Source organism: Phyllopteryx taeniolatus, chromosome 8, assembly GCF_024500385.1.
Source record: "Phyllopteryx taeniolatus isolate TA_2022b chromosome 8, UOR_Ptae_1.2, whole genome shotgun sequence".
Lineage (NCBI taxonomy): Eukaryota > Metazoa > Chordata > Actinopteri > Syngnathiformes > Syngnathidae > Phyllopteryx > Phyllopteryx taeniolatus.
The window spans coordinates 13,076,383-13,094,790 of NC_084509.1; the positions used below are offsets into that span (position 1 = coordinate 13,076,383).

Here is an 18,408-nt window from a genome sequence, read left to right on the forward strand (position 1 = left end):
GCTAGTCTACACTGGTATCTACTGTATGTGTGTCATTATGCTAATAATGTTTCTTCTGAAAGTGATGAAACTGCACAACTTTTTTTGCACAAGACCAAGATTGTTGTAATATGTGAGTTAATTGCACCAAAATATTGATTAACATTGAGGCTGCTACCACGGTTCCAAGAGTTATCCTAGCAGCGTTATATCTATTGAAGGGGAGAATTGTCTTTTGCTGAGCTACAGCTAGGTTAAGTTATGCACTGCATTCCAGCAGCTTTGCTATTGACCTCAATCTTTCCTGGAAACATTCATTGAAGGAATAGGATCACAAATTAAACATAGTAATTATGATGACAGGCTGTGTAATGCCACTAATATAGCTTGTCATTTTGATGTTTTTTTTCAGTATCACACTTGAGTAATTATATTTTTCTCTTCTCCTTCCCTTTGTCTGTCTTACAGGGTCAGATCTGAATATCGTGAAATCCTATTGCATGGGATCCCTGTGTCCTTAACAGCCTCTGTCTCTCACAAGAGCTTGAGGCAAGGATGACAGGATGAGCTTCTGCCAGCGATTATGATGGCCAAAAAGCAAGATGTCCGGGCACCTACCTACAACCTGGTTGTGGTTGGGCTGTCTGGTACAGAGAAAGATAAGGGCCAATGTGGAGTGGGAAAGTCCTGTCTGTGCAACCGCTTTGTTCGGCCATGCGCCGATGACTTCTACCTGGACCACACCTCAGTTCTCAGCACCAGTGACTTTGGAGGCCGTGTAGTGAACAATGACCACTTCCTCTTCTGGGGAGAGGCTGGGAGGACTATGGAGGAGGGGCCAGAGTGGCGCATGAATGTGGTGGAACAAACAGAATTCATTGATGACCAGACATTCCAGCCACACCGAAGCACAGCACTGCAGCCATATATCAAGAGGGCAGCCTCCACCAAGTTGGCTTCAGCTGAGAAGCTGATGTACTTTTGCACAGACCAATTGGGGCTAGAGCAAGACTTTGAGCAGAAACAGATGCCTGAGGGCAAGCTCATGATAGATGGATTCTTACTCTGTGTGGATGTTAGCAGTGGTATGAACCGCAGCTTTGAGGATCAGATGAAGTTTATTACCAACCTGTACAACCAACTTTCCAAAACTAAGAAACCTGTGGTACTGGTTCTCACCAAATATGATGAAGGAGTTGACCGCAATATTAAGGACTCGCACACCTTTGCGCTAGCAAAGAAAAACCTCCAGGTGGTCGAAACATCAGCGCGATCAAATGTCAATGTCGACTTAGCCTTTCTGACACTTGTTCAACTAATTGACAAAGGCAGAGGAAAGCCCAAGATAATCTCTTACTTTGAGGCACTGAAACAGCAGAGTCAACATATTGCCTCGGCCAAGGACCGATATGAGTGGCTTGTCGACAGAATTGTGAAAAACCATAATGAGTTATGGCCCACTGTTAGTTGCCGCATGCAGACAGCTCCAGAGTACAAGGACTACGTCTTCCTTGAGGGGACACCTAAAGCAAAGAAACTCTTTCAACAACATGTACATAGACTAAAGCAAGATCATATAGAGAAACGCAGGAAGGCGTATCTAAGTACTCTGCCACAGGCCTTGTCTATACTATTACCACAATTGGATGAGATAGACCACTTGAGCTGGTCTGGAGTTCAGAAAGTATTGGAGACCAAGAGAGATTTTTCACATTGGTTTATTGTATTAGATGACACACCATGGGAGACCACGCCCCACATTGACAAGATGGAGGATGATCGCATACCCCAGGACCTCCTCGAAACTCACACGGCTGGGGCCATATATGAGACCCACCTGGACCAGCTCAGGAATGACCGCAAACGGGCTGAAATTAGATGGGAGTTCAAGGAGAAACTTAGTGTCTCTCCATTCATTACTCCAGGCAAACCATGGGAGGAGGCTCGGAGCTTCATCATGAATGAAGACTTCTACCAGTGGCTTGATGAAGCGGAATATCTGGATATCTACAATAAACACCAGAAGGAGATTATTGACAGAGCCAAAGAGGACTTCCAAGAACTGCTTCTTGAGTACTCTGAGCTTTTTTATGAACTGGAGGTGGATGCAAAACCAAGTAAAGAAAAAATGGGAGCAATTCAGGAACTACTGGGTGAGGAACAAAGGTTTAAAGCCTTACAGAAGCTGCAGGCAGAGAGGGATGCTTTGGTATTGAAACATATCCACTTTGTCTATCACCCTACAAAGGATACCTGTCCAAACAGCCCCCACTGTGTGGACTCTAAACTCGAGCAGATACTTGCTTCCAGATTCCCCACTCGCTATGCATCACCAGATAGTTCAAGACTGGATGGAGGCAGGGCAGAAAGGATAAATCTAGTCATACTAGGTAAAGATGGGCTTGCCAGAGAGATGGCAAATGAAATAAGGGCATTGTGTACCAGTGACGATAGGTATGTGTTAGATGGAAAGATATATGAATTAGCTCTTCGTCCAATAGAGGGCAATGTACGGCTGCCAGTTAATTCCTTCCACACACCAACCTTTGCACCCTATGGTTGCCTTTGTTTGTACAACTCAAAGGAATCACTGTCATATGTCGTTGAGAGTGTGGAAAAGCTTAGAGAGGCAACCATAAGTAGAAGGGACAGAGAAAACATTTTAGCCCAACTTCCACTTTTCCTCCTGCTTGTGACTAAGCGTGGAGTGGGTTCGATAGGGGATATTGGAGGGGAAACAGCTCAGACTCTTATCCAGCAAGGGCTGCTGGTTTCTGCAAAGCAGCAGTGTCGTTACCTAGACCCAGCCTCTCCAGGCATGGGCTATGGGCGCAATTTCAATGAGAAGCATCTCAACCAGATGTTGAGAGGCCTCTTAGAGTCCCGGAGAAGCCTACGGACGAGCTCTCCACCCTTACCCCCGTCATTATCTGCCTTCAGAGACTTTCAGTCTCAACCAATTCTAGAATCAGACCTCAAAATCGTCATGTGCCTCATGTGTGGAGACACGTATGATCTCGACCAGCTCCTGGCTCCTTTCTTGTTGCCCCAGCATTGTCGCCCTGCTATTAGCCTCAACAGTGGCACCTCTGTCTTGCTGGATCTGAGTATAGGTGGTCAGAGGCAGAATATTGAGCTGTCTTTGCTCTCTTTCCATTCCTCATTCTCCCTCCGCAAGACTAAGCTGGTCCATGGCTACATTGCAGTTTACTCTGCTCGGCGGAAAGCCTCTTTGGAAACTTTATGTGCTTTTCTGTGTGAGGTTCAAGACATCATTCCAGTACAGTTGTTAGCAGTTGGGGAAAGCCAGATGGAGCTTTCAGAGTCAGAGTCAGCTAGGGAACAGGTCAGTCAGGGAGAGGAACTCGCTCATGAAATTGTGGCAAGGTTCAACACAATAATATGTGGGCATGGAGGAGTTGTAGGTGGGCTTCATAAAATCGATCTTTTCCAATCTTTTCTCAAGGAGATAGTGGAGAAACGCACTATTATTGAGGCTACACACATGTACGATAATGTGGCTGAAGCATGCACCAATGAGAGTACCAGCCCACTTTGTGGCTCTCCCAGTCCAGTTAACATTCTTATGGACTCAGAAGATGATATTGACCCATCAGCACCTTACCCTACCCTGAGGGAAGATGGAAGTAGTGGCTCCCATCTGGTAAGCTTCAAGCTGCCAGATCTGGATTCAAGTGATACATTTTCTGTCATTTCTGAGCTCAGCACTTTTGAGAGCAAGCTGAACAACAAGGTGCCTCCCCAGGTGAAACCTAAACCTGTGCGCAAGGTCAATCTTGGCCCTTACATGGACCAACAGGTTGGGACCAACCGACGCTCCTTGCCCCAAGCTGTCAGCTGGGCTCCAGGTAGTGACGGTGGCTACGATCCCTCGGACTACGCAGAGCCTATGGATGCTGTGAGCAAACCTCGACATGGAGACGAGGAGAGCATTTACTCCGTCCCTCATGACAGCACACAGGGCAAGATAATCACCATCCGCAATGCTAACAAAGGTCACTCCAATGGTAGTGCCGGGGGGAATGGGTCGGACAGCGAGGCCGATAGCAGCTCACTGGAGCGCAGAAGAAAGTTGTCAGCTATTGGAATAAAGCCCAAGCTTTACAGAGATCGATCAAAACGACTTGGAAAGTTCAGCAGTTTTAGGACGAGCTTCTCACTAGGCAGCGATGATGAAATGGGGGGTCCACCAAAGGCTAGCCAAGATGAAGGAGGTGCCCAAAAGGACAATTCCATTGAGGAGAGTGAAGATCCAAAAAAGAGAAATATCCTGAAGAGCCTGCGCAGAAATACAAAGGTCAGTGTTTCTATGATTAAATTTGACTTTCAAGTTAATTATGATACCACACTGATTTTGTGGTGTATTAATCTCAGAGAATGTCACCTTCAATGCTGTTTAACTGAGTTATGTTGGATTGGATAGGACCTTATATCGTCTATTTTCTTAAAATGGGATTGCAGAACATTATAACAGGACAAATCAACTACCTTCACATTCACTTTGAATTGGGGTAAACACAATCTTTTCATTCGATCATGTTTGATCTAGGAAAACTGTACCTAATGACTTGCTGAGTGATTTATTATATCAACAAAGCGAGTCAGAAAGTGTTCATGAGTCCACAGTGTTGCTATTAAACAAGTCCAACATTCTCACAAGTCTTTTTGAATAAATGGTGTTATTTGCCAACTCCTTCCTGAAAAGTGCATACTCCAATGCAATTATTTTCCATAGAATGTCACTTGTTAAATATATTGTCCAATATTAGCATTTAATGACTTCTGCATCAATACAGGATGTTTTTCCACATGCATTTGTTTATGGTTAGAATGGAAGTATAATTAGTTGTTGGCTGAGAATCAACACCTGCTTCCTTTGGTGGATAATTTATCACTGAAGTTGAAGACTAATTAGTGTAATCTTTGCTTTCGGGCAGCCATGCTCAGTGAAAACATGACAGACTTGAGAGGATCCTCCTAAAAGCATGTTTGCTACATTGTCCCTGACCGCTCTGTGGGAGCCCTCTAAACAAGCTGATTATCAGAGACAAAATAAAAACTCTAGTCATTAAACTGATTCCAGATGGAAGAGATTCACAGTGAATAGAGACATATTCGCCAACACTTTAATGCATGTCAACCAGATATTGAAACCATCGCTTTTTCATTTAGTATACTGATGAATAAAAATGAATGAGAAATTCATATTAGCTAATTATTTATAAACATTTCCGCTTTTCAGGAAATGTTAGAAATTGCAGGAAAGGTACCTGCAAGGTTGAAAAATATTTATCGCGTCAACCTACTTTCAAAACAAAATTTACGATTGAGATTGAAGCTAGTGCTGTCTTACCTAGTCTTATGTATGAACTAATGAAGCCTGCTTGGATGAGAAGTAAAACGTCTTCTAAGACAACCAGAACAGTCCAGTTGCAGTCGGTTCAATGCCCTGATAATGAAAAGACCTGGACAAATGAGAATATTTACAGGCAATAGGAGGGTTGCATTGATACCATTTGCCTCAAACTCAATTCAAGTACAAGTAGTTACAGTTGAGTACTCGCCGATACCAAGTAGCGATACTTAATAATGCCATTACGACACACAATTGTGATGTTTTATTTTAATCAAATATTATTCAGAAACACAAAACACTATTTTTTCTTGAACATGGAATTTGTTCCACTCAAATATAATACTTTTTAGACTAACAACTTGTCATTGCTGACATTTTACCATCCAACTGCATGTTTTTCTCACAGTCTTGCTACACATTTAACACTTCGATGTAGCCTGTAACACAAGGCATTTCAGTTATAAAATAAAACTTAGCAGGACAATTGACGTGATCCTTGCGGGTGGCTCGGCTTGGAGCGGAATACCACAGAGTGGAGCTCAAGAAATTCTGTGCCTGCTAAATGGCCCACATCTGCAACTTTGGGGACGGCTGCCTCCGTCGCCACCCAGGTGGAGGTCATCATCCATTGTGCAAAATATAATTTGCAGTCGGTCCGCAAAATGGATGCTGAACTCTGCTCGGGCACCAACGAAGGCATCTGCCCCGCAAGATGCAGTCGTTCGGCAAGCACAGAGTTTCTGGAGCTCTGCTATGTGCTGGTTGGCGCTAGGCCGGTCTAGTGTTATGATTTGGTTTATGATGTCAGTACATGACTGACATAGCGCCTTCTCCACCTGCTCAGAAGGTACATGTCAGGCTGGTAAAGTGGTATAGATGTTGTAGTATTAGAGCATTTTTTCAAGTACGAGTACAGTTGTATAGATTCGGTCCATCCTTCCTTAATAGAATACTTGTGAACACTTGTGCTCGTCATCCACATGATCCTGTGATCATTTCATGGCACTAATACTGACTAACTTTAAAGTACTTGGACAATGCTAAAGTATTTCTAGTTTAAGTGGATCTTCTTACTTTAAGGTAACTTCTGGGGATATCATATCGCCTTCTTTCAGGAAAAACTGTGGCAAAACTCCCAAAAAGGATAAGGCTAAATTAATCCTTTAATGCTGGCTGAAGTGAGGGCTAGTGAGGTTCTGACATAACAGAATATCACAGCGCGATGTCCAAAATGTAACATTAATGCATACTTTCCCTCAAAAAGAATTGTTGTTCAAGCTTCATGGTACCACTGTATTAGCAAGCTATAAATGAGGGAGATTCAAAATCAAAATGTATTTCTTCTTTTAGCCAGATTTTTGCCGGACACTGGCATACTTGACTTGAGGCGTAAGTGAGCCTGGCTGTGCGATCAGAGAAAAGGCTCCTCTTGCCGAGTTACACTTGACTTGTTTGATTTTCTAGTGGAGTGTTTTTCGTAGGTATCTCCCCCTTCACTCTACTCCCCCACCACTGCGGTGACACTTTTGACCTTAAACTGTTTACCAGTCCTGGTATGCTGTTCATTCTCTTGCACGGCATGGTACAGAAGGCCCTTGTGTGTATGTTGCGCTCGTGATAATTACCATGCTTGGTAGCGGCATGGAACACGTTTTCACACATTCATTGTGAGGTCAAAGGAGTGTCTGTGTAAAGTCTCTTTTATTACTATATGGCCTAACAGTTTTTTTTTCTTTTTGTGTATTTAGCTCATGACTTGCTTCCCTTGTGCACCAACAGCTTGAGAACTGTAAAGCCAGATTGTTTACTGGCTATACAATTATTACGATGGCCAAGAGTCTGTGACCTACATAAGCAAGGTTACAGGCTCCAGTAGCGCCGACCTTTCCCTTGAACATAGTGCTCTGTGACCTGGCCCTGGAAGAGTGGGGGTGAAGCGCAATAAATGCAATTTTACATCTATACGTTTCAAAACAAATGTAATCCTGCAGAGTTTGGATCACCATTTTTGCGCTAATTATTGACTATCCAAGAGCATTTTTAGATCGCAACATTAAAAGCCATTGTTGCAGTAAAAAAGTGATCTGGCTCCATCATAGTGTTTCCAACACACCTGAGTCTACCAGAGGACTCTGTTTTCAATCGGTTCTAGCCTAGAATCCCCTCTGGTTCGCCAACTGTGTGGATGTTTTTGGGGTATCTGTTCATCTTGGAAAGTATATTGTGCTTTTATTTTATTTTTTTTTCATTTTTTTTTAAAGCAGTCAACACATCAGAGATCTGCTTTGAGACACAGGGTACCGACAACTCTGAGTTGTGACGGGTGACAACAAATAATTGAAACAGCTTTCAGAGTCCCATTTTAACCTGAGGCAGCCACAACCTGTGTGACTGTCCTGCACTACCTCCCTCGCTCAGCGAGAGGCCGGAAACATTTTTCTCCTGCTCTCTCCTGCAGCTTTTTTCCATTTGTCCTCAGCCGGCAAGCGGAATGCTTTGAATTCCTCTGTCACCTAGCTCCACTTGAGTGTCCTCATGCATGAAGGAGGAGAGTGGGAGATAACTCTGACATAGACAACACAATCCTGAAAAGATATTAGAGCTGCAGCTGTCGAATATTTTAGTATTCGAGTATCCTACCAAGGTTTCTATTTAATAATCAGGTATTCGGATAAATTATATTTTTGCTTAGTTAAAGAGCAATTATGAATACACAAGAAAAAATAAGCCATTTCACTTAAAAAATAACGACCTATTGGTTTTCTTTTTTGAGATAATGAACTGTTTTATATTTTAAATTCACATTGAGCAGCAAACTATTTTCTTCCCTAGAAATGTTTTCAGTGAGGCAATTTTAAACACGAAAATAAATAAAACATAAATTTCAGTTTAAACTTACAATTTTTCTTCTTAGCATTTCTTGTAAGTATAAAAACAGGTTAGTCATTAAAAAAGGCAGCAGTGCTTGAGGCTGCTTGGCGTTGGGGCTCCCCTCTCATGACCCGTGGCTGCTCCTTGGCCTGGGCGTGGCACTGGGTCCCTGCAGCCTCCATCGGGTGGCCAGCTGTCGGGGCGCCTCGGTAGGGCCAGCGGATCGCCCTGGGTCCCTCGGTCAGGGATGTGTCCCGTCCGATGGGGTGCTCTCGGGTCGACCCCTGGGCCCGATCCCGCCCCTCGATTGATTGGGTGGGGTCCTCAGCCTCCGCGGTGCTGGCACAGCTATTACAGGAAACGTCTGTCAGTCTGTCAATGCAAAACGGTGTCAATTCACTTGCAGGTGTCCGCAGGTACACACCATTGGTGTGGGGCCACTCACTTATTGCGACAAATAACTCATGAATATGCGAATTGCTTGTGTATCCCCTCACTCACACTCTTGTCCTTAAGACTTTTATAATTTACATTGTCAATCCCACTACACATAAATTGTACAGCTGGGTTCACGACTCTCGTCCTGCATGCTTTTTCTCCTGTCTTTGTCCTGTGAGGGAAGGCCCTCGCAGGGTGTGTAGCACTCCAGCCCCATACAACACTCATATCTAATGTTTCATTGTTATAGATATGTAATGATTTACTTTTCTCATCCTGTTTACAATTAGTGCTTTGTCTTCTGTCTTCATTTCTCTCTCCCCTCTAAAACTTTGTTCTGTTCGTCTGATCGATTCTGAGTCTTAATAAACATCAATTATAATACTAAGAAACCACAGCGGAAGCTTAAAAACTCTACTGTGACACAGTAAAACTGTTCCGGCATAAAAGGGATACAGATCCTCCATTCTGCTTGACCTAACAGGCGAACACGACAGACAAAAAACAAGGCATAAGGTGTCTGTTGTGCAAGTCCACTTGAGTAGGTAGCATTTTAGGATGTGACAGCATAATACAGTAGGTACGTGGCAGCGTGTTTGAGTTTAAACCAGACTAACTAAATTCAAATGAAGACAGCTTGACAGGAAACACACATCTTAATAAATTTTTTGACAAACTTTGCCACTCGCAATCGATTTTGTTTTTTTTCACCGACAGTACTTGACTCAAAATGTAGCCACTTGCAGATATGATGCCAGTATACTGCCAATGTGTCTCACACGCACACTTAAATCACTGAGCAAAACTGTCCCTTGATAAGCAATACCCTGAATGAAGTCAGAATGAAGTTACAGTTGCACACATACTCTACTTATCGCCGATAATCTTGCAAGAAATTTGACAGTAGTGATAAATAAAAACCCTAGCCCTCCGCAGGGCTGACATTGTGTTAGTAAATTGCATTAACGTAAAACTCACTGATTTGCCCGACGTTCATCTTGGCTCTTCCACCGCATTGTGTGTGTCTGGCTTGAGAGTCACTGGTGTTCACCTTTCTTTTCAGTCTGAAATGATCCCACACTTTAGGAATCTTGTCTTCTTTTGTCTTCTCTGATGTCGTCCCCATCTTCTCGTTCTTTTGTTGTGTTTAACGGCGGCTTGCAAACTACCGCGTAGTCGACATTTATTTCGCGCTCCTTGAATCAAACAAGTCTGATCCGCTTGCACCACCTCAATTTGATGATGTGACCACGTTGCGCTAGTCCGTCTGCTCCGTTGAGATTCACAATTTAAGTCTTTCCTGCCAGTAACAGGCAGCTACTCTCTATACCATTATCATCAAACTGGGAGGGCTGGCAGTGAACGAGTTAATAAGCAGATCCCCGAGGCAGAAAAAAAATCCTTGAGCATTTTTTCTACTCAAACTACTCGAAACATTTGAGTACTCATTGCAGCCCTGGAAGATATTAAACTTAGCGAGAGAGGAAGAAATAGTGTGACAAATGCATAACTGACAAAGCTCATTTTTATTTGGCGCTCATTTTATGCCAGAACAGTGAGGTGTCAAAATGGTTTGGAACAGAGAGCTGAAGTGTATTGTCACAGTATTTGTGCCACAAACCACAAACGTTGTCCTATCGAGTCATGTATTGTTATTACAGTGGTGCAATTTGAACGCTGTTATCTGTCATCACTTATCAAAGTTTGTGTTTAAAGTTGACACAAACTCATTGTCATGTTTTGTTCCTAAATACATTAAATATGTTTGAAGGTAAGTGCTGAAAACATGCAAAGACTGACAGCAATTCAGTACTGAATTGTTGAGAAATACCGAAGAATTATTTTTCAGGATCTCAGTTGGCTGGATTCGTTAAGTGGGTCTAAAAAGTAGCCCTGTGACGACAGCGGGCTGGGGCGTATAATTTCTGGCATGAGGCCCTCCCCCTCTATATAAACACCAGCTCCCTTATTCCATGCAGTGCCAGACTGTGGCCATTAGGCAGAATTGCCACTTCCTCATTCATTATAACCTGACAGATTACTACCAGTATAGTGTGCAATTGGCCATCAAACTATGCCCACAACTTGAGAAAATACATCTTCCCTGAAGTGTAATGTATTTTGTGTTATTTGGGCAACAGTTTGTCTGCCGTCTGGCCCCACACGCGTTGCGAGACAGCGGCAAACAGGACGGGATCCGAGGCACCTAGCCAGCCCAACGATTGTTAGAGGAGCTGCTGAAGGTCCATCACAACCATGTTAGGGCTGTCAAGCTCACAGTTGCCACCTGCACATTGTGAGGCGAGGAACATGAGGTTAAAAAATTATCCAAGGGTAGCGGTGCGCATTGCGCTATGTGGCAGCTTATGGTCCACCCTTCATCGGCCACAGAAGCACGTTGTGCCGCTGAATTTCAAAGGACGGAAAATTGTCCCGCGGCGCGGCCGATTATCATTACGCCGGCCTAGAGGTTGCTTCTCTGCATCCTGTGAGAGCGTGTACGATGCCCGTCGCTGGGAATTCTCCTCTCCCCGCTATGTATTTGATTGACAGCTGTAAGTTCCAGAGAGGCGGGGTTTTCAGAGCATTCAGCGACACGCCCACAGCATCTGCAAATTGAAACAATGTCTCAATTGTTGAATATCTTGAAGCCTGATTTCACATACTTTGCTATTTTTTTTTATTTTTGTATTTTTCATTATTATTATTATTTATAAATTCATTCGTTCGTTGTCGGGCTTGTTAACGAGACTCGTTTCTGTGATGTGTCAAATTGACACTTGTTTGGTATGTTTGGTTCAACTTTAACATTGTACATTCTTGGAAATGAACCGATTAGGTGACCGACTTTACTGTGCCCCATCGACATTTAAATCTTGAAGTCAACTAATCGCTCATCACCTGTTTTTTGGCATCTAGTCCTCCAGTCGACTAACTTACAGAGGACTTTCTACTCTGTCTGCTGGCGTCACCAGACTATAGCGATCTGTGGGTCAGCCAAATGTCCGACCCACAAGGCCACAGTCTTCATACGTCTTTTTGATTCAGAAAGTACAAAAATAGGCTGGTTGTGGAACAGCCTAGCTGTTATCATCGCTAGCTTTGGCTTTTCCAATCACTTCTCGTCTTAAAAGATTCATACTAGTGGTACCTTCGAACTGACGGCGAGGAACGAGGGGCAAAATGTTAATTCAAATAATGCATCTACAACAACTGTGTGCTAATGAGAACTTTATTCATCCTAGAAGTTGTGCTCCAACACACACCAACAACGTGACACTTGTTGCTTTATAACTAAAAGGGAAACTTGTCGCTTTACGACACTCACGTCACTATGCTATACAGCCTTGTAAATGCTACGAGCGTGTGGGAATATCCATCCATCCATCCATTTTCTGAGCCACTTCTCCTCACTAGGGTCGCAGGCGTGCTGGAGCCTATCCCAGCTGTCATCGGGCAGGAGGCGGGGTACACCCTGAACTGGTTGCCAGCCAATCGCAGGGCACATACAAACAAACCACCATCCGCACTCATATTCACACCTACGGGCAATTTAGAGCCTCCAATTAATGCATGTTTTTGGGATGTGTGAGGAAACCGGAGTGCCCGGTGAAAACCCACGCAGGCACGGGAAGAACATGCAAACTCCACACAGGCGGGTCCTCAGAACTGTGAGGCAGACGATCTAACCAGTCGTCCACCGTGCCGCCCGTGTGGGAATATTTTACCAAAAATTTTACTGAACTGTAGCAAGTCTATCCGAGCCTAGCTACGTTGTCACGCTATGCCATGCCATAGAACACAAGATGAGACCAGCCGGTTTGTTGAAGAGAAACGTGCACTACTCCCACTAATTACAACAATTAGTGTAATGGTGAGTTGTGTTTTTAATCATTTGTTTTTATTTGTTTCTATGCTGGTTCGTTGAACCGTGTGTTTAAGTGAAACGTACATGACGCAAAAAAAGGTTGGGAAGCGCTGTTTAATTGTGCTGAAAAAAATATAATTGACAAATGATGATTAACCGACTTTCAAACCCCTAGTACATTCTTTTTACACATGTAACAGTTGGCTGAGGTGTGAGGTGCATCTGCAACTTTTATTACGCCCTCTTCATTTGTAATTAAAGTTAAGAGCGTGTTAGTGTTTTATTGTTTTATGTAATAAGTAGTAAAGTGGTAAACATATGTTAGAATGTTGCCTGTACAGTTAATACAGGTTTTATGATAACGGCAATTTGACCCTGGAATGGATTTAAACCATCATCTTTAAAATTCTATTAAAGGTCTACTTATGTCAAAGCAAGAGCTCTGTTGACTTTGACTTTATGGCTTTCAAGCTTTCTCAACATTAATGCTTTTTGTAAGTCAGCCTTTGTAGCTGCTTTATGTCTGCCACATTTGCCCAAGAGGGGTAAGTATCTGCAAATGTTATAGAGTGAGTGCGGCATCACTTTAGTCACTTTGAATAGTCACTGGCAGTCACTAACAATGGGTCCATGTGAAGGACAACTTTGATTGTTTATTCAACTGCCAGTGCAACAAATGCAGAGGTCAGCCTCTGTTGAGCTTCTCAGTCTTAATTAGTGTTTCCTTGCTTATGTGTCTGTGTATTGCTGTTGCACTGTGTGAAAGTGTGTAGAATCAGGATGGAAAACCTTCAGTGCAGTGCAGTGAGGCCAGTATCTGGAGCAGAGGCCATTCCAAGCCCCATCTCTCTAATGAGCACTTCTCCACTGCACTGTCAGGCCTGCTTTACTGTTAAAGTCTATGTGCCCAGCCAACCATGCATCTCCGGCCCCACCAACCAGCCTGCCAGGACACAGCCTCGGGGGCCTGACAGACTTACTAGAGATGCAGGCCTTGGGGGCCTTCAAAACACCCCCACCCAAAACCGTTAACGGTTTCAACTCAGTACAATTACTGCTGACAGTACAGCCATATGGAGGCAGGCAGAGAATGTGTAATTGTAAATAAGGGTGTTTTGAAAGCAATTACAGTATGCTTGAACATATTTCCAATGGTGAAAAAAAGGAGTGTGGCGACACCATAGCGATGTCTATCTTAGAGATACGCGAAAAAACAAGATTGAACGAATGATTGCTTATCATATAAGCTTTAAAGGAATGTACGGGATGGGTGCTCAAGTAAATACTTGCAATCATAATGCATAATTTGCGCACATCTCCATCCAATCCAATGTTCTTTTGTTAGTGGTGTCAATCAAGCAAGACAAAGACCTCAGCTCTTTATTCCTCCCACCAATCTTGTCTTGAATTTCTTTCAGAAACAGCGAGCCAAGCCGAGGCATTCCATCTCAAAACCTATTGAGAGCAACTACTTCGGAATGCCACTGGTTACCGCGGTAACTCCGGAGAGGCCCATCCCAGTGTTCATTGAGAAGTGTATCCGGTTTATTGAAACAACAGGTAAGAAAGGAACAGAATTTGAACATTATCTTCATTCATTTTAAACTCTCATGATCTTAACCATGGTTTCCCATCCTTTATTTAGCCAAGACACATATTTCGCATTAAAAAAATCTCACACAATCAAACTAATGTCACAAACAGTGGATACACAGGTTAGTAATGCACCCTCTGCCATGTAGTCAAGATCAGATTCTGCCTGTCAGTATACATCGCTGGCATAGATACTTAAAGAAACACATTATTTGAAGTAAATGAGTTTCAAAACAAATAAGTGAAATTAAACTATTTCCTGTGGCATAAGTAATGATTTCTCATGGCACACCTAAATTCTTTGTTTTGCATCTCACTGAGTCCTTAGTAATCCGATTAGTCATATAGACATCTCCATTAAAGATACGTATTTCAGATTATATTCCGTTACATTGCATGGGCTTTACTAATACACTGAACTAAAAGGTTTGAACACGTTGCAGGCTGCCAGATGACCTAATAGGCAATCAACCATTGTATCTTAAAACTTAGACAATATATTCTGCAGTCACTGTTATCTCTGATATGCCCAAGGGGTGAGTCTCTTCACATTAAAATGCAACACCCTGACTTTTATTTATGTCTATTTATTGTCTTTTTCCTTGATTATAACTGAGGAGCCAGGACACAGACGTGTACAGCAACTGTGTTTCCAAATTGTTTTGAAGTTGCCCTGTACTAATATGAATTGCTCTATTTTAAAGGTCAGTCTCAAGAATGGAATTAACTCATCTTGCACCAACCAACCATTAAGCCTAGTTCAACCACAGCATATGCATACAGCTGAAATGATTAATATAAAAACTTGAATAAATAGATTAAAAAAAAAAAGTTGAGGCAAAATGTCTGCCTTGAAGCTTCGTAGTGATCATTTTTCCAGACAGACTAATCTCACTACAAACACATGTACCACTCCCTGAAGAAATAGGTTTGCATCATAGCGGCAAGCCAGGAGGAAAGAGTGCATAAAAGACAGAGAATGTCCAAACTTTAGGATCATTTCACACTAAAATAGATAATGTAACTGTGCCGACTGCAAAGCAGAACTACAGTACCATAACAGCACAAGGTATCGATGTTAGCTGACTTAAAGCCCAAGACCACAAGTTAGGACATATTGTAATGCTTCCACAAGTGGTCAAGGATAGACACAGCCGCCGGTGCACTTTCAATCACTTTATTGTACAAATGGTAACAAAATACAACCGACGCCCAGGCATTTAACACGCAGACTGTCTAACAGTAAGCCAGTTAACAACCAGTCGCTAACCTAAGCTCACAACAGCCACCAACTCTACACTTTCTTTCACTGACTCCCATGTCACTCACCAGGCCAGGCCCCAGCTTTTAAAGCCACAAAGACAGACACACACATACACAAAGTCACAGATATTATAGTTTGGAACGTGAGGATAGCGACGCCATCTTGACAAAAATAATGCCTGCACGACACATGCACATTTTGTTGTTTATTAATGCAAAATCATTATTTTATCAGATTACTTGATTAATTGATGGGATAATCGGTAGAATAATCAGTTCTAAAATTATTCAATAGCTGCATCCCTACATATACAATATTTCCTTTAACTATCCGCTCCTAACTTGATGAACGATTGAAGTTAGGCAAGCCAAATCAATTATTCTACCCGTCCTGTTAAACTCGAATAGTGCCCTTTATAAAATATTTCTCAAGAAGCTTTACATTGCTTTATATACATATTATTTAAAAGGCCAGGACAAGGCAACCTGTATTCTAGTACGTGAGTTCATCGAAAACAATTCTGCTGCTTACTGACATTCCAGACATTCCTCTTTTAATCTCTCTGCTGTTAAAAGCCCATGTATGTGTGGATTACTCAAGCTTTTGAAAACATCCACTGGCCTGCTACACGAAGAAGAGCGGGGGCAACTCTCCGGATAATGAGGAATCACGTTAGGTTTCACCTCTCCGTGTGAAATGAAGCAGTTACATTAACTTCTTAGTAGGGGCAAAAAAGGTTGAGTATTTGTTTATGTACACACTCAACCAGATGTGTTTTTTAAATTTCATTTGCAAATTTATACCCTCCAGGTTTTCATTTATTCAGTTTGCCTTCCATGTCCTTCGCTGACCTTGTTTCTCTGCCTCTGATTCACTCCTCCTCCCCCCTCAATCTCTTTGAGTACGTTTAATCTGTCAGCTTTGATTTCTTTCATCTATTTCTTCACCCGTATTTCTATTTTTCTGCATTCTTATCACCTGCCTCCCTCTTGTATCCCTACATCTCTTCCTCTATTGCCTTCCTTTTTTGTGTTTATTCTCGTAAGTTAAAAATGACGATACAGGTTATTCAAGTAATTCTGCCTCTTTAAGCCTGAATAGAAATACAAACACCAGCCATTGCATTCGGTGCAACTGCACAATCTAATGAGGTCCAATCCAAGGGGCGCATCATGAATTAAATAACTGAATATCGACAAATGCATTATATGTGACCACAATGCATCCAACTGCAGGTATCCACTTGGCTACTGGTTCTCAAACTTTTTACACCAAGTACGACGTAGAAATTATTGAAATTTAAAGTTAAATACAACTGAACTCTGCGTAGTAAGTCTCGTGTACCACGAGAGGGAACAACCGTACTACTACTGGTACACAGCACACTTTGAGAATAACTGTCCAAGATATATTTAGCACCAGAAGCCTACTTTCCATTATGTTGTCACAGCTGTTGTTGTTCATCTGCATTTAATGTTTTGATACTTCAATACTACTTTGTTTTCATAATAGTACCTCTCTATGATGAACCAATATTTGTCATTTGGTACTATCAGCTCTTAACATATTGCCCTCAGCTCACGATGTCATCTAAGCAATGCATTTACATTTTGCATTGGAAGCAGCATCATAATGGTGAATTGAGCCACCTGATTTTGACCTGCAAACAAAGGTTAAAAAACAAACAAAATTAAAACATTACAACACTAATATTACATTTGAACTTAATGTCCTTGTAAAGTGAAAATAATTTTTTTGTCTTATAAATTTGGCATACCACAGAGAATAGAACAGAGAGTATTGTTAATAACTCTGCCAAATTTGGATGTTAAAAAAAAAAATAAAAATCAAGATTATAAAATGAGGCTTCGCCTTTCTCTCTGACCTGCGCACATTCACTGCCACACTAACTGCACGTCGCAACTGCGTTGGATAACCACTGATGCAAACAAGGGCGTTCAATTTCTTTATATAGTGGTGTAGGGGGGACTCATGCCGGACTCCATGTGCGTCACTGGGCGCCTTTTAGCCACAATGAAAAAAATCAGGAAACCTGAAATGGTGAAAAACGCTGTATGCCTCCTTTTATCCCACGTTATCTTTAAAGGTCAGATGACAAAGATGTTATGGGGTCAGTTAAAATTCATATTTGTATTATTTATATGTTATGTAATACATGCACGTAACTTCCAGCAAGTTTTCAACTATAGTTTAGTTAAAAAATAGGTTTTTATGACACATATTGAGGCCTCCCCAAACATACCCGAAGCTCAAGACACCGGGGTGTGGTTACTCTATCCACCGCAAGGACTACCAGAAGTGACGTTGCAATTGCCAAACACAGTGCGCTACACTCTATACGCAATGGCGACCAACGTGTTGGAATATGAGGAGGAGGAGGAGGATTTTGAAGTACAGGAGCACCCAACTGAACTAGGCATCTTCAAACCGTACATGTTTGACATCTTCAAACTGTACATGTTTGAGCCGATCAGGAGGTCGGAACAGTGACGACGACAAGTAGCCAAGTAGCAGCTGTACAACAGAAAAAGAGAGTGCCCACTGGCTCCATGTGACGGTATGTCAAAAGCATGTCTCTTTATACAGTCATGGCTTGAAATAATGACACCCCAGGGGTGCCAATATTTTGGAGCACGACTATACGTATTATATATTCATATATGTTTTAGCGACACGGTATAAGCTTTTACATAGGATTCAGTGTTCCTATATATTGTGTGCCCCTCGCTTGAGTAGCGTTATAACACGCCGCACAGAAAGTACTGAAAAGTACTGTGTGGGTCTTTTTTTTTCCTACTCCCCAGTCCATAGTAACCCTAATAGAGTCGTAGGTATATACAAGGAATTCCTCACCTCTTGTCTGTGCCGCTTCGCCGCGGCACCGGGGCGGCTGCGAGATTGAGTTCTTTTGCTGGCGGTTGAGGTCCCGATGGCCATAGTTGGCACCACAGCTGGTTTCCGCCACTCCTTAACTACACCTGTGTATCCAATGCCTTC

At 42.5% G+C, this 18,408-nt stretch overlaps 1 protein-coding gene across 9 annotated transcripts in view; it reads left to right on the forward strand.

Annotated features, from left to right (window-relative positions):
- arhgap35a (Rho GTPase activating protein 35a) overlaps window positions 1-18,408 on the forward strand; it is a 117,951-nt gene that overhangs the window by 74,248 nt on the left and 25,295 nt on the right. For 8 of the 9 annotated variants that reach the window (XR_009789858.1, XM_061782993.1, XM_061782987.1 and 5 more), the window contains 2 exons: window positions 448-4,297; window positions 13,952-14,093. Coding sequence is in view for 8 of the 9 variants with exons in the window: in XM_061782993.1 (XP_061638977.1) it covers window positions 563-4,297; window positions 13,952-14,093 (3,877 nt within the window). In the remaining variant the exon portion in view is untranslated. The remainder of the gene's footprint in view (window positions 1-447; window positions 4,298-13,951; window positions 14,094-18,408) is intronic. The other variant, XM_061782994.1, reaches the window with a different exon arrangement.